Here is a 24,775-nt window from a genome sequence, read left to right as displayed (position 1 = left end):
TCCCCACAGCCGTCTTGGGCATGGCAATCCCCACCCCCTGCACTGGCAACTGCCCCGAACATGGGTTGGTTCTGAATTTGGGCAAAGAGAGAAGTGCAAGTCGAGGGTCCCAGGCATCTGCGCACAGGAGCTCTGCCCTTCAAAGTGGACTCTGGGCTCTGAGTTCTAAGTTTTCGTGGTTCTACCAAGTGGCCCAATTTTTTTTTTCTTTCGTAATTTGTGGGATCCAAGCGATTTTTGCTGTGGGTGGTAACAAGAGTTGAACTGTTTCTAATTATTTAAAAAACAAAACCACACACACAAAACAAAACAACACTCAACATTGCCAACTGCTGAGAGACTCAGAAGCCACAACTTCCGGTAACCAGGACGTCCCCGCAGTGATCATGAACCCGAGGTCTGGAGCACACGTGTGCGCAGCGCTTCTCCCACAGCTGGGCCACTCACATGCCCCCAAACTCAGGGTGGCACAACAAGCAGGGAGACGGGGGTGTCTCTGGCTTTGGAAGACATTTAGAGCCCCAGGCTGCACAACCTGGTCCCAACAACTGCTCTCAGTGGAGCCAAGGACAGAGAAGGAAGGGAGGGAGGAAGCCAGCCCTGTTTTCCCTCTCTGAAAATAGGTGCTATCAGATAAGACAAAAACCTCTTGAAGTAAAGCCTGGTACACAGTAAACACTCGGTAAATATTAGCTACTTTCTTTTTTATAAGAATAATTAGAATATCCGCACACGGTGGCACACACCTGTAATCCCAGCGGCTTGGGAGGCTGAGACAGGAGGATTGTGAGTTGAAAGCCAGCCTCAGCAATGGCGAGGCACTAAGCAACTCAGTGAGACCCTGTCTCAAAATAGGGCTGGGGATGTGGCTCAGTGCTTCAGTGCCCCTGGGTTCAATCCCCGGTACCCCCCCCCCCCAGAAAAAGAAGAAGAAGAATTAGAATAATCCGTGGTTCCCTCGTGGTGGAGCTATAGGGTGAAATAAGAGAACTAATGACAAGCTTCACCCAGCAGCTGAGGGATAACAGACTGGTTTGTTTTGTTTTAAAGAGACAAGGTCTCCACGTATTGTCCAGGTTGTCCTCAAACTCTGGGGCTCAAGTGATCCTCCTGCCTCAGCCTCCCAAGTAGCTGGGACCTCAGAGCCAGGGGTTTTCATAGACAGAGGGAGGGCACTATTTAACATTAAACCTGACCACAGCCACCAGCACGGGGTTCAGGTTTCTCTCCTCCCGCTGAGGTGAATTAAAGGTCCAGATGCCAGCCAGTTTGCAGAACTCCATCTGCTGTAGGTGCTCCTGATAAATGAAGGCAGGTACAGTAATTTCCGGGTTTTGCAGATGGAACACTCAGGCCTGAGCTGGCTCCATAAGTTGTCACTCAGCAGCTGTGAAACTGAGGCTGAACGCCTGGCGTGCAGACCCCATGCTCCCAACTGTCCCCTTGGGCAGACCCCAGCCGTAACTGACTTTCCATGGGGGAAGATATTTCCTTTCAAAAAAAGGACTCACAAGATCTATGACTTCATCACCAATTCTGAAAGAGGGAATACCAAAATGGAGAGAAAGAAAACCCATTGACAGTGTCATTTAAAAGTCTCAGAGAATGCAGGACTTTCTCTGGACACTTCAACTGCGACTCCATGGCTCCATTCCAAACCACATTTAAAAAAAAAAAAAAATCCAGTACCCCTCCACTGACCAACCCTCATTTGCTACCCACCTTGCTAATCACGCCCTGAGGGTGGCAATAACTCGAACTGCAGACAGTCGTTTTTTGTTAATGGAATTCTAAGCCCATCAGTTTTCAGCTGGTAGGATGAGAGAATCTTTCACTGTGTTTTTCTAAAGCAAATATTTAGTGCTTTCATCTTTTAGTGCCCTAACATGCAATCTGTCACCAAAATAAGAAAGAAAACAAAAACAAAAAAACACCTTCTCATGCGGGTGTTTGTAGAAATGATATCACGTTTTCGATGTCAATCAGACAAATGGCGAATGTATTCGGAGTGGAGCTGATCATTTTGCATTCTGCCTTCTAGAGGCGCCTCTGAAAGAATCAAGACCCCACAGTCACACCTGCTCTGCGTATGGGGAGAAGGCCACTGCTTGGCAGCTCTGTCCTGCTAGGTGGCCGGGCTTGGGAAGCTTCATTTAGTGTGTGTGTGTGTGTGTGTGTGTGTGTGTGTGTGTGTGTGTTTAAATGAGAGCCATTCTTCGCCCACCGGGAGGACACCCCCCAACAGAAACCTGTTGCCAGACAACTGCCGTTTCCTATCACCAACTGTCCCTCCTCCAGGTAACCAGGGAGGCTCTCCCTGAACCACGCGCCAGATTCCCTCGGTCCGGCAAGGGCGAGGCAGGCCCTGGGGCCCAGGTGGGAAAGCTGGGTGAGAATGCTTTCTCCTGTTTCCTAGTGATTTAGATGCCACCAAGCAAGTAGGAGAGCTGCCATGGTGATCTGAAGGCCACCTCTGCTCCCCTCCCCTACAACTCCCCACCCCCACAATCTCTGCCTGGGTCACTGCTCTTAACTTCTCAACTGGCTGCAATGGCAGGTCTCCAAGCAATTACCAAGACAGGGATTAGATTGCACAAGAATTTACATGTGTGTGACTGCTGTTACCTTGAACAGCAAAGCGCATGGCAGAAGCATCATCTTCAGTTCACTTAAGCGTGACACTCTGAGCTGGGGACCTTGCAGGTCACCTCTCATCATTTCCCAAGAGGATGACAAGAGGATCCTCCCCCAAACATACATTTCTGCATTTCCCTTTTCTGTAGCAAGGCCCAAGTTCTGATCAACAGGCCAGGAAAGGGAGACTCTGGCCTCCCAAGCACGTGCCAGCTTGTTCCAGAGTCTGGGTGGGGATGGAATGCACCAGGATTGGGAGAGCGACTCCAGTGCCCCTAATCTCCTAACTCCTGGTTTCATCTAAGTGATGGGACAAGTGAGGACAGCCTGGGAGAACCAAGCTGGGTCAACAAAATCTACAGATTACATTTCATCATCGTTGTAGCCACTATGCCAAAACCCGGGTGACCTGCCCTGCATCTCTGAAGAATAATCTAGATAATTCAAAGCAGAGTGCTCCAAAACACATTTCACGTCCCTTGCTGCCTCTAGGGTCAGCAATCACATATCACCTTCACTAATTATGTTTTTAGTTGGCCACCATCAGCAAAGCTAATTGCAGAATGAGGTTTAATTCTCCGAAATCCACAAGGTGGCCCAGAGCATTCCAGGCGTAGAGGCAAGAACAGCTCAGAATGAGGCATGGAAAATCCCAGCAAGAATTGTCCATAACTGACTAGCTGGCAGCCCAAACAGCAGAGTGTAGGGAGGCGTCACTGTTCTGTGCCCTGCGTATGGCGCAGGAGATAGTTACACAAACGCATGTGAAAATTCATAGAAATGTAAAGCAAAAGAAAAAGTCACTTTTACTGTAAGGTATATCTTAAAATGATATTTTTTTTTAAATCCCACATCTCAAAAGAAACCTTGTCCTCAAACCGTAAATGAGTGTATGTAATGAGTGTAAATCCAACAAGCACACAGCTGCAGGCGCCAATCCAAGACCCACTGAACCTGGTGTGAGTGTATTTTGCTGTCCTAAGCAGGACACAACCCAGGAGAAACTGGTGTCCTCTTCGACACAAACACATCCATACGCAGTGGGGGCCAAAGCCCATGGCAGACACCACGGTCCACACCAAGAGGCAGAGCAGGAGATGACACACCTCCCCTCTGGAATGACACATCTATGAGTCCCATGAAAGAGGCCATAAGCGATCCTCCCGCCAGCCTCCCTCTCTCCTCGGCCCACCTTTCTCATGGGTTCTTGTGAAACTGGCAACAGCAAAGAAACTTGTCCAACAGACAGGGCTGTGACAACCAATGACCTGGACGTCCCTCTGAGTGGTTGCAATTTTCTTCTACTTCCTACTTAAGAGTTTTCTTATTTTCCAGGGGAAAGGAGGACTTCTCACCTGTCACCCTGGCACCAGACAAAACAGGGGCCTACCAGAAACCCAAGGGGCAGGAGCAGGACCGAGCAGTACTGACCGAGAGCCTCCACAGTCCCGCTGGACCCACTCAGTAGATCAAGTTCAATCTAGTGACATCTCACACCAACTCCTAAGCAGCTGCCACCAAGGACAGGGTGGCCATGGGGGAGGCCAGAGAAGCTTGACAGGCCGGGTGACCAGGGGCTTGGGATATGAAAACAGTGGGCTAACCATGTGTCCTTCAGTTACCCCAGAGTTCTTCCCACTCCCCTTGACTCTCATTTCTTCTTTCTCTGGCGTCCTTTGTTCCTTCCTTGTCCCCACCCAAGGTTCTGAAAGGAACTAGCTTTTCCGAAACAGAAACTTTCTCTCTGAGCACAAAGGGGCCTAATGTAGACCTTCCCAGGAACCGCTCTGGTCTCCTATGGCTCTGGCCACCGAGGCTGACTTGAGCTCACTCAGAGTGGCCTGGCCAGGGGCAGAGGGGCACTCAGAGGAGCACACCCCCCACCAGAAGGTTCTGAGAAGTTAAAATTGTGTGACTGTCCAAAGGTCACCTCTTTCCTCATTGTCAGCCCAAGTACAGGGGATCAGACGTTGATGAGGAAGGACGGCCATCGTGGGGACTGTATTCTACCACCATGCTTCCTAAACTGGGGGGAAGAAAAATTTTTTTAATGCAAACAGGTTTGAAATAGCCTTTCAGGGAAATAAATGACAGGAAAAACTGGAACATATCGATAAAGCACGAAAGGGGATGTATCTCCCTGTATAGTCTCTTGCTAAACTAGCACTAGTTGATGCCGTTAGGGTTCACAGGACACACGGATGAGGAAAGATTGAAGACAAGGACCTCCACATTGCATTGCTCATGTAATAACAACAACTGCCCTTAATAAAAATGAATTAACTAGATACCAGAGTCTGGGCTGAGATATGGTTCCCCGTTTCCAAATCCTGAATACCAACCTCTCTGACATGGTTGAAGGGATCAGTAAGAGGTCAGGACTGCCCAGAGCTGCCACACCAGAGAGGCCAACCGACAGGACGGCATGAGAGCCACCCGTGGAAAGCACACACCGGCCCCAGGTCCTGACCTCACATCTTCATGTTGGGGGCCTGACCGGGGAGAGTCGTAAGGCCAATTTACTAAAAGCCAACCTGCCACCTTATGGGATTTATCAAAGGGGAGGATGCAAAACAGTAGGTTGTGTGAATGACAACATGCCACACACCAGAGGCCTAGGGCTTAAGGCTCCTCTCCTGATGACCTTTGTCACATGGACGCAAAGAAAAATATGTGACTCACAAAGAATGGGGAAAATGGACGCGGCTGAGATAAGAGCCAAGGATACAGCCCGTGGCAGGTTCTGGGCGGGCCCACCAGGCCTGCACTCGGGGCGGGACAGCATCGCCATCTCCCCACCAACAGTGCTCAGAAGACCCCTCGGCACACTGCGTCTCCGACCTAGTGCACAGAGCGAGGCGACCAGCACTCACAGGGGCCTCTCTTCAGTCCACGGAATGGCAAACACAGAAACAGGCCTCGGATCCCCTCCCTGTCTGGTCCGTGCCTGATAAGTCGGGTGGAACTACGGGGTGCTCCCCAGTCACGGGGAACGTGAACTCACTGAGGCCTTGGAAGCACACAGCTGGGTCCTGTAGGCCACTGACACCACTGGAGCAGCTGGAGAGAACCCACGCGCTCACTTACAAGAAGCTTTGCAAACAGAGAATGTCCCGCTGGCCATCCCCCACAATGAGCGCAGGTGGGAGGGGGAGTTTTGCTGGTCCACTTTTTCACAGAGCGACCCAAGGAAGCCCTGGCCACATACGTCATGAGAGCATTATAGAACGTTCCAGAGCACACTGTCTTCCCTATTTTCAGCTCACACCCTCTGGCCACAACGTGGTGACAGCAGAACGTGGAGGATGGTCTGTTTGCTTTGGGGCAAGGGCCAAGCGCCTTAAGGGGTGACCAATTCTAGAGTGGACAACCACTGAAGCTTCAGGAAGAGTCTTCCTGGCTCAGGGGGGAACGTGTTTCTGTTAGAGAGAGATGGAAAACAAGTACAATACAGGAACCTACCTATGACTTTTCAAGCACATTTTTGGAAAAGTGGGAGGAAGTTAGGTTAAAACATTGACTCTGCCCTTCACAGGTGCTCTTGCTGTGCTCAGCCTATTTCTCGATTCGGGGGGGAGACAAGCTGAAAGTTTTAACTTGGTGGAACCCTGGCTAACCCAGAGCCATAATGCAGGGATTTACACATTAGCAAAAACTTCCTTTATTATGCACTATGTTGTGTAAATCCAGATTTTCCATACATAACATGTACTGAGAAATAAAGTAACCAGGAAATGAAGTAATATCTATATTTGTTTCAAATGACTAACAAGCAAAAATAAAACTCTGGCCATAATACCAAGCTTTTTAGAAATCAGACATATAATAAGCCACAGATTTATAGGATGTGGTCTAATAAACCTAAGAAAAGTTTCATTTCCTCTCACCAAACTGGTTAACTCCCTGTCTATGTGACTAGCTTTGCAAATTTAGCAGAAGTCTCTTTTTCCCCTTGATAGGCTGGGCGGTTAATGAGCAAGTAGCAGCAATAACGCGCCCCCTTCTGAACACGCTCACACGTCGTCTTTGCACACACACACACACACCCTCCCCAACACTGGCAAAGGGGCAGGTCGACGGCAACAACCAAAAAATTCAAAGGGGCAGGGTACCATCTTGCTAATCCCCAGCCCCTGCTCAGGAAAAGTTCACAGAACCCCCAAAGAGGAAGGAAGCAGGGAATAAGGGAAGGGCTGGACAAAGAACTTTTTAAAAGTTTGTTTGCAAGTATTTCAGTGGAAATGGTATTGACTAAGCAATTACAGGAAAAAAACATTTTCTTTCTTATCTGAATGTAGCTATGCCATGGGTCACACCCTATTATTGTCACTATTCAGCACGTTAATAGCCCCAATGCAATGACTTTGTGTGGCTGGCTTTAAAATGTACATGAATAGCTAACTAAAAAGAGGTGACTCATGCCTGCCCAGGTGGGTGTTGACTTTCTTAGTCATATTTACTAGACTAGTCCATAACCTGCTGAAGGGTTAGGACCAAGCTGAACTACAAAGAAAGAGGGACAAGGGACAAGGAATTTCAAACAGGGATGGGGCACAAGGTATCTCCCAGCGTGAGATTGGAAACTACAAACTTGGATGTCCCAAATCACAAGTTCTCCCCCAGCTCCCAAGGGGGTCTGGTGCCAGAGAGGACAAAGGTATTCTCCATTAGCGAGTGCAGGATGGCTGGCTGAGGGGAAGGCCCTGGACCATGGACAACAGCCATGGTCTTTCATTAACAGCATTTTATGGTCTGCATTCTCTGACTGTGTGATCTTAGGCAAGTTGCTTAATCCCTCTGTGGCTCAGTTATCTTGTTTGCAAAAGGAATAATTACAGAGCCTCCCCTTCCTGGGGCCGTTGTCAGGTTATGAACAGTTTATAGGAGAGCCTGGCTGAGGTACCGGGTAGAGCAGGCCTGGCTGGGATGCCACTGCCACACAGGGCACTGCATTGCGAAGCAAGCTCCTTGCCGCAGAGGCAGCAGACACTGGGCTCACACCTGGTTCTCCTGAACGCCAATCCCATGTGGCTTCCCCAGAGCCTCTTCCAGCCCACTCATGCTACAGACTGGGAATTTCACACTCCAGCAAAATCCCCCAAATAGCAAGTACTAGGAATGCTAGATCTGAATCCCCTGGAAACCATATGGACAGAAACACACAGGCAATCGCCCGCCCCATGTGTGGGATTCTCTGAGAACCCTGATGGTCCACACTGGCTCTGTCCCCAAGCACTCACTTTATGTGCAGCCCATGAGAGGGGGGAAACTGAGGCACAGAGCAGTCCGGTACCTTGGCCAAGCTGGTCGGGTCTGTGCATGACTTCTGTGCCTGGCCTACTCACAGTTCCATGGATTTAGACCTAATCCTGGAAACGTGGCGTTCTGGCACCTGCCTGGGAGATGTTTCTCTGTTCCAAGGACAAGACTGATAAATGCTCATGGCCACTGGCGCCAGGGATCTAATCGGCCCCTGCAGATCTGGAGTTATAAGGAAGAAAGCAGGCTTTCTGTTTCGGTTTCCTCAAACTCGACATGGGCGCCTGGTTCTCCTTTATCTACCTCCTAACTCTGACCAAAGATTAATGAGTGACCACTTGCCAGGTCCTGGTGGAGGGAGAGCCATAGCCTCAGCTGTCAATGCTCACTAAAGGCTGACCAGGGGCAGGCTGCCCAAGAAAAGCCGTCCACTGACCACGGCTACTGCACAAGGGCTGAATATGTACATGTACCCAGGGTCAGCAGGGCACAGGCATGGTCCAAGGGCAGGGCAGAGGTGAGACAGCACCCTGCCATCTCCTGCTAGATCCCCATCTGGAGTGATTAGGGTTAGGGAAGGGTCAGAACAAAGGATTTCCACAGGACACCAATGCATAGAATTACTGACCAGAATTGACACCCATTCTGGTATCAGAAAAGCGTTCTCGGTGCCATGGCAACCAGATGAGGATAAAACTGCAACACTATTAAGTTACAATCCCACTTTTAGAGTTTTTAAAGTTTACGCACATGAATGATAAGGGAAAAAATGCACCCAAAATCAATAGATTATCAATAGATAATAAGTAAGAGCATGGACGTTTACATTTTCTTTGCTTTTTTCATGCTTTGAAGTTCTCTTGAATACTTAAGACTCAAACTACAGCAAGCTCTTTTTTTTTTTTTTTTTTTGAGGCTATTCTAAAGCCACCTTTGGCTTTTTTTTTTTTAAGAGAGAGTGAAAGAGGAGGGAGGGAGGGAGGGAGGGAGGGAGAGAGAGAGAGAGAGAGAGAGAGAGAGAGAGAGAGAGAGAATTTTTTTAATATTTATTATTTTTTAGTTCTCAGCGGACACAACATCTTTGTTGGTATGTGGTGCTGAGGATCGAACCCGGGCCGCATGCATGCCAGGCGAGCGCGCTACCGCTTGAGCCACATCCCCAGCCCTACAGCAAGCTCTTAAGACAACTGACTGCACACCTCTCTCTGAAGGTAAGACATATGCACACTACCTGTGGGAGAAAGCACAATGACTGTCCCAGCAGCCTTAACACATAGCACAGCACCCGGCACTGAGTAGGGATATAATAACTGTTTTTACTTGTGTGTGTGTGTGTGTGTGTGTGTGTGTGTGTGTGGTGCTGGGGATTAGAACCCAGGGCCTTGTGTGTAAGAGGTGAGCACTCTACCAACTGAGCTGTATCCACAGCCCACAATAACTGTTTTTAAAGGATAGACAGTTCACTAATTGGCTCATGAATATTCACTTTTCTTTAAAAGAAAAACTAACAGTAGTACTAAGTCATTTGCTGTTTCAGGGTTACTTTAAAATTTTTTATCTGCATTGACTTTTGCTTTCCTGAAGATAAAAGCATGTTCTAGATGTTCTTTTCTTTGGGACTACTAATTTGAAGAGAACTGTCACTCCCAAGCACAGAACAGTGTGGGGTATTGACGCTGTATTGAATTATTTAAAGGAAATTCACAATGCTTCCTGTCCTTGGAGAGCAACATCTGTGAGAAGCGCCATTCACATCCGCCTCCAGTAGGAATCCTTGCGGAGGAGTGAGCATTTCTCAGCACCCTGAATTTTAAAAGGAAATCTATAATTTCTAAATCACTAATAACAAAGCCAATGCTCAGGTGAGAGCTTCCTTCTCCTGGCAGCTGTGAGGAGCCCAGGAAATTCCTTCCCGGGGGCCAGGTTTCAGGGGACAGTGCTGCTCATCACTCCCAAAGCCCTCGGGGACGCGACGTCCTGTCACGTGCCTTTACGGAGCGGGCACCCTGAGCTCGCGGTGGCACCCCCCTCACCCCGCTCTTGTAAACCGGCATTTTCACGGGACAACATCCCGATAGCAGACAGCACACCAGACATCGTGGCACCCGACATGACAGTGACCCGGGCCGGTGGCGGAGGGATGGCCCTGCCCTAGTGCAGGTAGACTGTGGATGGGCAGTTTCATTTCAGAGCTGGCTCATCTCATACCGTCATTCTGCTCCGAGACGTACCTCCAAACACCAGGGCTCCCCAACCTTTTGTAAGGAGTGGCTCCTTTTCATGTCCCTGAAGACTTGAGTGCTGACAGTGAAGTCTGAGGGGGGGTAGAAGTGCTGACAGTCATGTCCCTGAGTGCAGCAAGGGAGGGGGCTCTGCTGCCAGGAAGAAAGGGGAACAGAGTAAGGCTCGGGAGGGAGGGGACGCCGTCCCCGCGGCACAGCCCCAGCCTGACTGCCTACCCTACCCACGATTCTCTAGAAGCTCCGAATGACCAGGGCGATAGTTCCCGGCGTGAACCCAAAACTCTTCCACCTCCCTGCCATTCGGACAGAGGTCCCACCGAGGACCAATACGACCTCCTCCATGCAGCCTTCCCACGGTCCCCAGCCCTCCCACCCCGACAGACAGGGCCACTCCCTCCTGGGGCCTCGGGGAGCCTGCCGGCTACAGCCCCCTTAACTTACCTTCCTGATTCTTCTGTTAGTCCGAACTATGTGATAGGCTCATATTTCTGCCCCCCAAACACAGTAATTTACAAATGGCTGCATTGGACACTGTTTGGGAATCTTGTCTGTCTTAACACCTATTCTTCCGCCAGACTCTTAGTCTCTGGAAAGAAGCAACTGGCACCGCCATCCCTGGACCCCTCACAAGATCAGGCACCCGTGCCTGGAGTCCTCAAATTTCCACCCATTGGAGACCAGCCCAGGCACCTCCACGTGCTGTCCTGCCTCCTCTACCTAGAGCCTCCACGGAAGCTGTTGATTCTCTTTCCATCAGTCCTCAGCCACTCTTCCAGAGAGGAGTGTGGTGCCCATCTTACAGAGGGGGAAACTGACTCAGAGACGCTAAGGAGCATGCCCAAGGTCACAGAGCTAGTAAATGGCAGAGGGAACACGAGGACCATGTTTCAGTCAACTCAGGTATGACAGCTATGTGCACCCGTCTGCTTGGCAGATGTTGATTGCATAGGCAGGGCAGAGAATTCAGGGGTATGATTTAGGGGTGCAAAGAACCACCTGGGGCCGAGTAGGGCTGCTTCACAAACAAGAAATAGCATTCTGATTTTCTTTTTTAAGAAGCCAATGTCTATGCCCTGGATGCTCTTCATAAAAGATATATGCCTTCTCTTTTATGCTTTTTATGATTTTTACATGAAGGAAAATCCCATCAACAATTTTTTTCACCCTCCTTAATTCTCAATAATAATAATAATTCAAGACTAAGAATATAAGGTGGAGTACAATGCTTAACAACTTCCGTGCTCTGATATTCACTATCAGAATGAATGTGGTGGGTACAGATGATTCTGGAAGATAGGGAATCAAAGAAAACAAAGGACAGATCTCTAAAATAGCAGGCACAATTCTGGAACAGTTTCCAGTGTGCCCTGAGTTTTTTCCAGGTGAATTAAAACCATCCATAGGCAAACTGAGCTTCCCAAATGGGAAGGGGCTGCTCTGCCTGAGAACTGGACCTCTCAGGGCCAGGTTGCAGCTGAGCACCAGAGGGAGCAGGCGCCCTGCCCCGTGGGCTCCCACCCCCATCTGGGATGCACAGACCCCCGCCCGCCTCTCTGCACAGCACTCACTGGTACCCAGACTTGAGTCATGAGTCCGTGTAGGGACCAGCCCACTTTATGACAGAGGTGATCCCACTCCGCCTAGTCACAGCAGTGACTCACCTTCAAGGCAACATGATTTACCCTCCTACTGTTTCTAGAAGGAAGCAGGGACACCAGGGTTCAATCTTTGCCTACCTGCTCTGTGTTCTAACACAATGCTGGGGGAGCAAAGAACATGGTTTCCAAGGATAAGTGCAAGGATCGCAGGGACCACCTCATCTTGACCATCCCAAGCTACTTCCTGCACTCTCACTAGGACCTGTGCCTTATGAGGAAATGGGCATGTACGCATGCCACAGTAGAGACCTAGATACTCTTATCTAGGAACCTGGGAACCTCAGAGCCCAATTTTTAGGTCACAATCAGTAACCCTACCAGCTTTGAACTTGAAGGTTTGCCTTATCCCCATCTTCTCTAATGGGCCTACCCTGCTTTTCTCTATATTTTGATATCTGTAATTATTCATTTCTAATCCTACTACAGAACGCAAAGTCTTAAGAAACATTAAACTTCAGGGTGTATAAAAAGTCTTATATAAACTATTTGAATGTATACATGAATATAAAATCATTTTACACCATGAGAGCTATAACTAAGTCTCCTCTGAAGAACATGAGATTCTGAAGATTGACAGTTTCACGTCCGAGTCTTCTCAGCAGCCATTCATAACTATTCTGGAAATTCCTCATTATTTAGGCGGCCCCACCCTGACTCCTGGGCTGAGGTGGGTGTAGACATCTCCCCCAGCTCTAGCTGTAGAGCAGCTAACTTGATCCAAGGACATGTGGCACACTGTAGCCTCTTATCAAAGGCACTAGTCCAGAATCAAGGTCACAGACATGGGGGGGAGATAAGATCTCTCTGGACTTGAGCAAACCTCTATGCAATGAAGCCAACGTGAAGGACAGCAGAGCCAAGAGCTGGTAGAAAGGGGTCCTGGTACAGAAGGCCCATTGCCTGACAGGTCTCCTACCTCCTACCTCCCAGTTATGGATCAACACACTTATTTTCTCAGACTAGTTTGATATGGGTTTGGAGATAGAAGAATTAGGAGTAAACAGTCCAGTCACCTTCGTCTGACTGGCCTCAGTAACTGTCCATCTGTGAGCCAAGTGGTAATGTGGAAAATACTGGAGATGTTCCAGAGAAGGAAGGCCACAGAGGTCCTGCTCCTGGCACAATGACAGGACTGCAGCAGACATCTGGTACTTGGTGAAGAATGAATGTACCTTGCGACCAGGCTCCAGAAATGGGGGAGAAGGACTTGGCATCCACAGACCTGCTGGAACTACCCTGAAAGCTATCAAAGAACTGGCAGCACTTGCCCTAGTTCAAAAAGTAGGTGCAGCCGGGAGCGGTGGTGCACACCTGTAATCCCAGAGACTAGGGAGGCTGAGGCAGAAGGATTCCAAGTTCAAAGCCAGCCTCAGCAACTTAGTGAGGCTCTGAGCAACTTAGAGACTTAGTCTCAAAATAAAACTAAGTAAATATAAAGGGCTGAGGTTGTGGCTCTGCGATAGAGTGGCTCTAGGTTCAGTCCCAACAACAAAAACAAAGAGGGTCCTTAATGTGTATGTTACTGGGAGGTGTTTGGGATGAGTTTAACACTTGAATGAGCTGAGTAAAGCAGACTGGCCTCCCTATGTGGATGGCCCCATCCAATCAATTGAAGGCCCAAGAAGAGACTTTCAAGGTTGACGCCATAATGGAGGGGAACGTCAGTTTCTTCCTGCCTTTGGACCTGACTGAGACGCCTTCTCTCTCCCTGGCTCTCCTAGTTCTCAGGCCTTGGCTCCAACTTAACAGGCCAATGGCAGATCCTGGGACTTCTCAGCCTGCACAGCTGGGCAAGCCTATCCCTCAGGTTAGGCCCCTTTTGGCATAGCCACCCATCCACTCTATTGCTCTATCTCTGGAGAAACCCGACACATACTTTGGGTTGGTTGTGTGTTCTCTCATCTAAAGCAGAGGGAAAAGATGATGCATGAAAATTCTGAAATCAGAATTTTAAAATGGAATGAATCTTAGAAATCACTTAATTCTTTTTGTCTTTTTTTTTTTGGGGGGGGGGGGTTCGTTTTTTGTACTGGGAATTGAACCTAGGGGCACTTTACCACTAAGCTACATCCCCAGCCCTTTTTATTTTCTATTATGAGACAGGATTTCCTAAGTTGCTGAGGCTGGTCTTGAATTTGTGATACTCCTGCTTCTCAGCCCCCCAAATCACCAAGATTACAGGTATGCACCACATCCACCCCAACCTCATTCCCCTAACCCTAATCTTCTTAAGTCTAGGTGTAAAAGGACACATCCAGGTCCATATAGCTAGAACCGATGGAAACTAAAACCTTGATTTTACAAAACAAGAATTCAGGGATTGTGCGCACCGTGGAAGAGTTTTCTTTTTAAAATGCTGCATCTTTGGAGGAATCAGGACTCCATTTGAATGAAAGGCACTGGCAAGCACCATGGTAGATAAAAAAGCAAAAACTAGTAAAAGGCAATTTTAACTGGTCAGAGGATAAAACCTGTAATTATTTACTTTATATACAAATCTTTGTACAAATAAGGGCACTAAAAAACAAACAAGCAATAGTAGTCATTCAAAACAAACAAACAACACCCCCACAAGTATCACCTTGTAGAGGGTTAAGGTCTTGGTGGGTCAGGCTGCTGCGGCTTCTGGCACCATCGATAATTCTCACCTCCAAAGGCGAGGTAACTTTGATGGGGACTAATTACATTGAAACATGTTGTCTAACAACTTACAGCAGAGGCAGAGAAACTGCAACCAGGGCTGCAGACAAGCCACCATGAGCACCATTAGCAACAGGCCCAGTTTTCCCCCAAATCAGGACACGATTTTTTTTTTTTTAATGTGAGCACAAGAAAATGACCTGGTATGAGAGTGTGCAAGCATGTGAAGCCAGAACAGCACATGTCCAGGTCACATGCAGCCGCTTCCTCTTCCTGTACCCAGGTCATTCAACCACCCTGGCTGGAGCTGGCATGAGCTAGCAAGGAATCACCATCGCTGCTCTCAGGGGATACACAGATGACGTCTCCCTTGGCTCTTGAGAACCTGGCCTTGGAGAGGAGGAGACCCAGACCCAAAAGAGAAGGCAAAACAGAATGGACATAATTGGTACTAATTCTAAGTCCTAAGGTATGTTCCCCTTAGAAGCAGTCTGCACCCCTCCAACCTCAGCACAGACACAGATATGGGGCCTCCTGTCACTGCCACCCACACTAACTACCATTTGCCCCCAGCTTAGCCCCGTCCCACCACCCAAGGCAGCTGGCTGCTATACACCTCGGGGGCTGCCCGCCTCCCGCAGGCTCCTGTTCTACCAGCTGCTGCAGCAAACAGAAGAGCAGGTTTCCTGAGCTCACTGGCATGAGAGGAACAGCGGGTCCTCAAGCCTAAACATTCAGAAGCAGTGTGCACCGCCCCCCACCACCTGGGCATGACCATTATATGATAAGGGAGTATATTTACTGAAGCACATGATATTTAAGGAGAAAAGGTGACACAAGTAATAAATATTTATTTGGCAAGGGAAGCTCCACACCATCAAAATTTTAAAAATTTTACAAGCAAGGCATCATGAATGGTAGTTTTCATCTTTTCAAAAGTTTTGATAACTTCTCCCCACCCTGACACCTTGGGTGGGAAAAAAATTCTACCTAACAAGCACTGAGAAGCTGGAAACAAGATACACGCTGTTCGTAATGAAGGTAAGGAGGGAACAAAATAGTTTTTGTGAAAGAGTTTGGGAGAAAGTCAAGAGGACAAGGTGGAGGAGGAAGGTACTGGAGCAATACCAAGCAAAGAAGATGCCTTCACTTTTGAAGCTGCCATCAACACTAAGTTAGCTCGGAACATAAGGGCCAAGGATAAAAGGTGAAGGGGTTAACCGTAAGGTCATCCGACCTGGGATGTTAGCCAAGGCGTGCAAAAAATAATGAATGAAGTTCTATCAGGCGTGGCTGGACACCAACGGAAGTCCTCGGGAGGCGATCCTGATTCCGGCACACCTGTACACCGGCTGACACCAGCATGGCCCCCTCGGTTCTCTCCAGAGGTTGTGTATGGAGAAATCATACTGTTGGGATGTAATGGTTCCGTGTGACCTCGAGCAGATAAAGCGAAGCTTCTCCCTACACATTCACAGCCACGGCTTTCACAGAGAAGAATCGAGAGTCCTGTCCTTAACACTGTAATCTCTCCAGATGAGCAAACTGCCAGAGAGCTCAGGAAAACCCAGGCCCATCAAGGACGTGGAAAAAAGAGGGCCAATGCCTCCACTCCAGCACCAATGCCATGCCCGTCCTAGGATGGGAGAGCGCGGAGCAGGCGCTGGCATTTAAGCACCACAGGCTGCAGAAAGTTCTGCGAGGCCAGCCAGTGAGGCCAACACTTGTCCCAGGCTAGAATGTGGCCCATGTTGCATGCCATGAACAGCTGGGCAGAACCTGGGGCCAGAGGGGACACAGGGGTCTCTAGGATCTGTGGTGTCCTCTAGGCAATCCTCTCTTTAAAAACCAACATATTTCCTATCGACCACAGCCTAAAATAGAGGTGAGAGGTGCTCAAAACACTGAGGTGCACGGGGAACCTCGGGTACTGCTCAGGATATTTAGATTACTTTGCTCGAGGCGAGAAACCAGCCTCAATGAACAGCACCCTGCTCCCTCTCGCTGAGAATCCGGTGTTTTAAAATGCAAATAGCAGGTTTCTAGAACTACCCTGGAATTTCTCCTGGAAATGTGTTCATAATTCACATCTTGTTAGCCACGGGAACCCCAATTACATGTCCTCTTTTCTCAATTCTACTAAACAATTATTAGCATTAGATAATAACATACTATTTTCTGCTAATATGTTTCCTGACAGCATCAAACTCCAGAGGGTCTTCATGGTGCAATAACTGAATAATTGTGCAAACAAGGGCTAATTTATGAGAAAATGTTATTTAAACCTTCTCAGGTGTTTATGAAAACAACCCATTTTAGTTGAGACACACCACAGACACTAATTGCATAAAAATGTATTAAATTGAAATGTTTTTTTTTTTTAGAAAAAAAAAAGGTTTTCTCAAGATGTTATGTATGGAGAAATCACATTATTAGGATATAAAGATGTAAATACTCAAAAACAAAATGGATTCCCATAGACAGTACAGATCTTGACACCATGTTCAGAAAGTGAGCATACAAGAAAATTTCAAGAGGACTTCCAGTCCGATCACCAACATCCCTGCCTTCAAACAACACCTGCAGGACCCTGGGTGCAGAACACTTGCTCAGCATGTGCAAGGCCCTGGTGGGTTCAATCCCCAGGCCTGCCAAAGGGGGTGGGGGTGGGGAGAAAGACACCTGTTCCAACACATGACCCAGAATCACACGATTGCCAAATCGACCACTGGGCAATCACTTGACCATGTATGTGTGAATGAGCCACTGCCAGGGGCAGCCACAGTGGCTCTTGCCTGGGCTGTGGTGGTGTGGTACAAGATAGAGTTTCATGACTTAGGACAGACTCAGCTTGAGACTGTGGCTTTGTAATTAGTTCTCCCAGAAGTATGGTATTTGGTGTTTCCCAGCTTAAAAGGAGAAATAGGAATCATGGCACAAGGGGTATGAGATCTGGGAAAAATTATAACCAAGGCCTTGGGCTATCTCCTTCTAAGCCAGACATTTATACCTTTATTAGTAAAAGTCAGGTATGTGTGTGGTGCATGGACATCAGGTACAGAAGGCATCAGAGACAGCACATGTGACCGGGAAGGGTTGGCCTCAGTGTCTCCCACTTTTTACCACCAGTAAATGAATAGGCCCACTGATGAGAAAAGAGGCCCCATACTCTCAGACTTGGATAGTCCAGAGATAGCCAGCATTTTGGGGGGTTCTCTTAAAGACTGTTGAGAGTTCCCTACTTTGAAAAGTGAAAATCATCTTCAACTAACATGCATAGCCAATGAATTAGAAATTCTTGTTTTCCTTCAAAAGTTTTCCCTCAGTACTTAAGGACATTAATGCCAAAACCAGCCCTGGAGGGTAGTGATCAGAACAGATTAGAAAGTAGGTGGCCAGGCCAGGTCCACCCTGAGCAGAAAGATCCTGCCTTCAGCCACATCCACCACAAGGCAAATCGAACAAAAGGAATGTTCCTCCTATCTGTAGACATGTAAACATATCTGAGCTTCTTGATATTTACAACAGGTCAAAACAACAGCCTAAACCGTAACCAAGAAGAAAACCAAACACAAAACAAGACTCCCCAAGGCTGCAAATAAACTCACCTGACCACATCTGTTGGGGGCCATAGTCAGATGGCCTCAAGGATCAGCACCAGGACAAAAAGGGGCCCAGAGACAGCCCCTACCATATACATGCTTGAATCACTAGAGACACGTTCTAATCCTGAGCTGACTACAGAGAAAGTACTAGAGAAGTCCCTATTGATTAAAAGCCTTTGGTGCTTCAGGGACCACAAACTCTGAAGTCATCTGGCTCCAATGTTATATAGACTGGGGTGAGTCCTGAGGACTTGAAGTTTGTGGACCACTCACTGACGTGGAAAGCCTTGTCCCCAACAGCCATTACCCTAAGAACACTTAACACCCAGAAAGGGAAGGAATCATTTTGAAAATTAAAACAAACATGAACTACCTTAATTTTTTTCCGATCCTGAAGCTTGCCATCAACTATGAACACATCAATAAAAGGTGAAAATGGAAGTTATTCGGCCATAAAAAGAAAGAAGTACTGATGTTACTTCGGCACAACACGAACGAACACTGAAAAAAAACTGCCGAGTGAAAGAAAAGTAGGGTTTTGAGGGACCACAAATGATATGATTTCACATAGACGTTGAATGCCCAGATCGGCAAATCTATAGAAAATATTGCTAGCTGTCTGGGCAAGGGGAGGGGAGAACAGGTGTGAGTAAACAGATTTGGGGTGGGTAATAAAATATTTGAACATTGTGGTGATTGGTTGTACCACTCTGTAAATATACTAAAAACACTTTGATGTTACACTTGAAATGGGTGAGCTCTACAGTGTCTAAATAAACTGATTTTTTTTTTTTAATTCTAAAGTTTAAATTGGCAGAATTAAATTATCTCTCAGTGGCTGCTCTGTATTTTAACTCTGAGCACATTTTACTAGAGATGAACACAAGACACTCTGGGACCCAGTCAGGGCAAGAATTATTATTCCCATTTTACAGGAAGCGGAGGTCCAGACAGCTCCTGTTTTCTTTCACTGGCCAGCTGGGCTTCTGCAGGACCCAGGGAAGAAGACTATAAATTATGGGGGAAGAATGGAGGTTATAGGTCTTATCATCCACCAAATCAGGGAGGGACTGATAGACAGCTCTTTCCAGATGCCTCGAAATTTATATGGTCGGTTGAACAGACAATGCTCCTAAACAAAGGACGTTGAAAATGGCACTTGGATTACTGCACTGCAATTCTGAATAGCATAAAACTCAGGTTAAACAATTTAGCTTAAAAAGCAGGGGAGGGAAAGAGTCACCCCTCCAGTTGGTATCTGGTGGGGTGAAAATACACCCAATTAGATGTGTCCATATAATTTTCACATCAAACATCCTGTGCTCCCAAAGGCAACTAATGGCACAGCTTGCTGAGGATTTTCCCAAGTTTTCAAGAGCAGTGACAGCCCTCTTCAACAAAGCCATTTAACATAACAGAAGGTTAAAGTGGGAACCACAAACACTTGCTTTTCTTAATTTACACCTTTCATTTACTTCCCCAGAAATGTCACGGAACAGCCATGAAATATATGATGTTCTCTCAATAGACAGGTCCTTTTAAGAACAGGATTTAGAAAACAAAATGTGAATCCTAGGAGGTAATCTGGAACTATACCTTAAAAAAAAAAAAAAAAAACAGTATTCTGGAGAGAAGCCTGGAGATTTCAGGTCTCTCACTTTTTAAGACTCAGGTAAATGGAAAAGTAGGGTTTTGAAAAATGCTAAGTAATGACTTCACATTATCTCTTCTACTAACCAAGAAGGATCCAAACCCGCTGCCGGACCAGCCCAAGGGAGCTATTCTCTGCATCTCAAACCAACACAGCATGAGATGCTACCAGCTCTTATATCACTATGTTTATGTAGTTTTAATTGCTTGTGTTTTCTTGAATACTCTAGTAAACTACTAAGATATTTTTAAACACATAAAGTAAATGACAACTTGGAAAAAAAAAAAGACAAGTTAAAATGTACAATTGCAGATTGGGTTGGCATTCGTATTTTAAAACATTCCTTCCTGTACCCTAGTCTTCTTTTCAGTTGCTCAATAAACACGGACATTAAGGCAGGGCTTTTCAACCACGGCCCTGCTGACACATAGATGCTTCTTTGTGGTGGGGGGGCTGCCCTAGCGGTATCCTTGGCCTCTACCCACTAGATGAGGTAGCACCCCTGCCCAGCTGTGACAACCAAAACTGAATCCAGATGTCTCCCAGGGAACAAAGTCACCCAGTCAAAAACCACTAAGTTAAGGATCTGGTCTAAAGTTTTTCTTATGACATGGGCTGATACATACACTGGCTTGAAAAAAAACTCCTCAGATCACTCAGAGTCAGGAGCAGCCAACAAATTCAAATCCAAAGCCTCCGTGGAGATCAGGAAACCCAAACGAGAGAGGTGGTATCAAGGTGCCACCACTCCTCAGTAACCAGCGTGTGGCCAAGGTTCCACGAGGCTCCACAAATCTAAGTGTCCCTAATACCATAGGTTACAAGGTAGGAAGCAACAGGATTAGCACTAGTAAGACTCGTATGGCTAAAGCCAGGCATGGGGGCGAGGTTCCAGGCGTGTGAAGGCCTCTTAGAGCCATCAGCTTTAGGAATATGCTCATCAGGACCAGCCCCAGTCACTCCAGGAAAGTGCCAACTACCCCCTTGGTGGAAGGAGGGGAGACTGGTGAAATAAAGATGGCCAATCTTTCCTATTTTTATCTCTGATCTCCTTACAGAAAGAATCCAAAGTACAAGATAATAAACCGAGCCCAAGTCTAGCTCATAAATCCAGAAATATTCTGCATCAAGCACCAAAAAAAATCCAAGGTGCTGTGTGTGACCAAGGAGGAGAGGTGCTGGCACCAGCAGTCTCGCTGACCTTTGGTGCGTGAGTCAGCTTGACCACCTCTCCAACCAACCGCCAGGGGTGAGCGCTCCTCCGCTGGCTGCATAGCGGATCAGCCGATCAGCCGAGGAGGAGCACGAGGGTCAAGCAGCCGCAGCTGTGGGGCGGACAAACCCCAGACCCCGGCGCACGACCCCAGGGCCTCCTTTCCAGCAGAGAAATACTGTAACATATCATCAGCCCTGGGTGTGGTTTGTTTTCTAGACGCTGTGCCAGAAACTTGTGCAGGGAGTCGTCCAGGCCACAAGGAAGGGCGGCGGGGCCTGGCAGTCTGGCAAAGTGACTCACACTGAGGCCAACAGGTTGGGAAGCGAACACAGACAGGAGGGACGCAGTTCCAGATGCAGCATCAGGAATGCCCAAGCACTTGTGATCACCAAGACCTGGCCTTGTAGGGCCACCACCAAGATCACTCTATCCACGCAGGAAGGGAGCCTGAACCCCATCTGTGGTCAGGACTGCTGGACAGACAGACCCACCCAGGTGGGCGCCACAGGGGTCACAGCTGCCACACACCTCCATCTCTCACACAACAGCACCTGGCTCTGCTCGATACAAGTGTGGCGGGGCCACCAGCATTCCAGGGTGCTGCTTCCACTCCTGGGGCCAGGAACAGTGTCATTATCCGGTTCAGGGGCCAGGCCCATCAGAGAGTACTTAACACCTGAACTTTATTAAGAAACCACAAGAAGCATGGCCTTGGCGTTTAGTGTCTCAGCCCCAGTGCGGCATTGGTATTGTGTACCCACAGAATCACACTGCTTCTTTCTGTTTTCTTTTCAAAAGTCAAGCAAGAAACAAGATAGCAGGAGACCAAGACAAGAACCAAGCCAGGCGGCACTGAGTCACCTGCTCTGGCCCCAGTGGAGACTTCTGGTATCCCAAAGCCAGGATGTGTGTTGGTACCTTCTGCTTAAGCACTGCAGAAGCAAGCGCGTCACAGGGAAGCACTCGCCGCGTTTATTCACAGCGGGTTCTCTGAACACTCGTCCTCCTTGGAGAAGGTTTCTGAAGAAGACAGACTGCGAGGAAGACTCCACCTCCTCCAGCATCCTGGGTCCCAGTCTGCCCCCTGACCCAGAGGAACCCACACATGTTGGGTCTGCACTGGGGTGACCTAGCCCGGTTGTCAGGGTCCCCGGGGTGCCAGGCTGACCAGGACATCTGCCTAGGGTGAGCCAATAAGCTTGATGGCAGCCAGCTCACTCACGATCCATCTTGCTGTCTTGGGTCCAGTTCAGTTTAAGTCCAGGCACCAGCAGGGTCTGGTCCTGTGCCCACTTCCAACACTGATTCCGTTCTTGACTACTGGGGCCCTGGATGGGGAAAGTGAGATGCTCCTTCCTCCGGTGAGTGAGCCAGGGACAGTGGGCAGCCAGCGAGAATAAAGCCAAGGACTGGAGCTCCCCTGGCATGGCTGTCAGCACCAAGGAAACATCAGTGCCAAGCTGCCCTAATGCATCCCCACAGCAGGAAGTGCCCATGGGGTGAACATCCACTTAACCCTCTCCCTACCAACACGGGCACCAGGGAAAAGGAAGGAAGCCCTCCACCCAGTGCTAGGTCCAATCCACCATGCATCCTGCTACCCATGCTAACAAGGCTCCTCAAAGGGCCAGCATGAGGGAGGGGGATTCCATCTTCTGGCTTCTTGTAGCAACCAGGGTAGTAAAAGGAAGCAAAAGGACACTGAGCCCCAGAAGGCCAAACAAAGAAGACAGCTTGGTCAGAATTCCCTCAAAAGTCCCTCACTGTGCTAAGAGAAAGAAGCCACACCCTGTAGGCCACACACCTGTGGTTCTGTTGATATGTAAGATAAGGACACACAAAGCCAAGGGGACAGAAACTGTTAGCAGTGCCCAGGACTGGGGGGTGTCAGGATGCGGAAATGAGTGCTAATGGACACAGCCAGGCTTGTGGGAGGATGGAATGTTCCAGCATTGACTGGGGGATGGCTGCACCTCCCAAGTACTATAGCCAGCAAATTGCACGCTTCCAACCGGTAAACTGTACAGCATGTGAATCATATCTCAATAAATCTGTTGTTTATTCATTCATGTACATTTTTAAAGCCACATCCAGCTTTAGCCACAGCACCCAGCACTTTCACCCTCCCAAGTCACCTTTAAATATTATCTCTTGGACTACAGTAAAGATCACCTAGAAGGTAACTGGGTAAGTAGGAGACTCCAGGGCACAGAGAGATAGTAGTATCTACTCCAAGATGTCCCAGGATTACCCTGAAGGACACACATAATGAGCCCAGCCCACAGCAGGTGCTGCAGAGCACAGATCCCTCTCCAACACCGTCCCATGTAGGGAGCACCGGGCAGCAGGACTGACAGACTAGCCACCGTCCAACTGAACCCTGCTGCTCCTTTCGGCATCCTTCCTCACCTTCAATATTAAAGCTCTGATCAGAAGTTTGGCAGATTCTTTAAAAACAAAAAAAACAAAACAAAACAAAAAAAAAAAAAAACAAGATTTGGGAACTTAACAGAAACTGCCTCTTCAAGGGACTGTCCTGAAAATATGCCACATAACCATCCCTGGGGTGCTGCCCTGGGCCAGGGGCCTTGTTCTGCAGGTGGGCCAGAGCAAGCAGCTGGAGGAAGATGCCCAGAACTGCATCAGACCCAGGGACCAGACACCAGAGGAAGGCCCAGAACTCTACATCACTAGTGAACGAACAAACTCACTGATGACTATTGAGTCAACTGGATTCCTGCTAATTCCCCTACTGATCTCCTGGACACCACCCTGTTATGTGATCCAATAGGATCCCTGCCTCCTCCTGGATCCCTCCCTCCTAGCCTCACTGGCCCAGGCAGAAATGGCACCCAACTCAGCAGGGCCAATTAGAATTCTGCCCTGGAATTTTTGCGGAGTGAACAAATGTTGTTTTCTGCCAACCCCCAGCTGAGGTAGCCCATGACCCTACCTGAGAGCTATACTAAGAGAAAATGAGGACATCATGGAGAGAGAGGACACACGCTTAGCCACTACCAGGCCTGATGTCCCTAAAGGGGACAGCATTTCAAGTGACCCTGAGGGAACATCCACCTCTCTCTACCCTTCCCAGTAGCTAGTTATGAGAAGCAATAAACTCCCCTGTTCTATTTAACCTTGCCCAGGTTGGGTTTCCGACTCCTGGCGCCATAGAGTTTCATTAGAAGAGTTTTTTGTTGTTGTTGTTTTGTTTTTCTCAGGTTTTAAAGAAGAGCGGAGGGGCCACCACATACAGTAACTATTTCTTGTCACACGGGTAATAAGCAATGGCACCAAAACCCTTGACCTTCCTACACCTCCAAAGCCTGGGCTGGTCCATTCCACTACTCTACACCAACCCACCACTCCTACCAAAACCCTCTGCCCCAGGACAGGACCCAGGGCATTCAGTGAGACCCTAAGCTGGCCTCTTACAAGACTGCACAGATGTCCCCAAAATACGCAGGTGCAGATTCAAGCAAGTCAACTGCAAACATGGCCCCTCTGCCAAGTAAGCACCAAAATAAGTGAACATGGACTCCTTGTGGACTATGTGACAATGGATGTACCTATCTCCCCCAACCAGGCTCCTCACATATGCTTTTATCAGTAGATGCGATGGAACACAGTCTCTACACTGTGGAACTGAATGCCAAAGACAAGGGAATACCACGCCCTTTCACTTCAGCAGAGTTCAAGCTCAGAACCCAAGTGACCACCCAGCAAACAGACCTCTCCAGCACGAGGAAGGTCACCAGCGCGTCCCATCTGGAGTTCAGAAAGACCTGGTTTAATAAGGGAATCTCACTGGGCTCACCAACTGGCCCTTGCAGAGTGAACAAATAGGCATGAGACCCCGCAGGGACGAG

General features: G+C 48.3%; 1 protein-coding gene across 47 annotated transcripts in view; it reads right to left on the bottom strand.

The window, feature by feature from the left end:
* The window catches only part of TCF7L2 (transcription factor 7 like 2), a 187,983-nt gene that overhangs the window by 59,909 nt on the left and 103,299 nt on the right, over positions 1-24,775 (bottom strand). For 15 of the 47 annotated variants that reach the window (XM_081267242.1, XM_081267241.1, XM_081267285.1 and 12 more), the window contains one exon: positions 10,125-10,268. The exons of 29 other annotated variants lie outside the window; for them this stretch is intronic. In XM_081267242.1, the coding sequence (XP_081123368.1) occupies positions 10,125-10,268 (144 nt within the window). The remainder of the gene's footprint in view (positions 1-10,124; positions 10,269-24,775) is intronic. 3 more of the 47 variants (XM_081267252.1, XM_081267288.1, XM_081267269.1) reach the window with 1 other exon arrangement.

The sequence above is a fragment of the Spermophilus citellus genome (genome assembly GCF_964194105.1).
Source record: "Spermophilus citellus genome assembly, chromosome: 15".
Classification (NCBI taxonomy): domain Eukaryota; kingdom Metazoa; phylum Chordata; class Mammalia; order Rodentia; family Sciuridae; genus Spermophilus; species Spermophilus citellus.
Note: the sequence above shows the minus strand (reverse complement) of the source record. Positions and strands in the feature narration are given on the sequence as shown.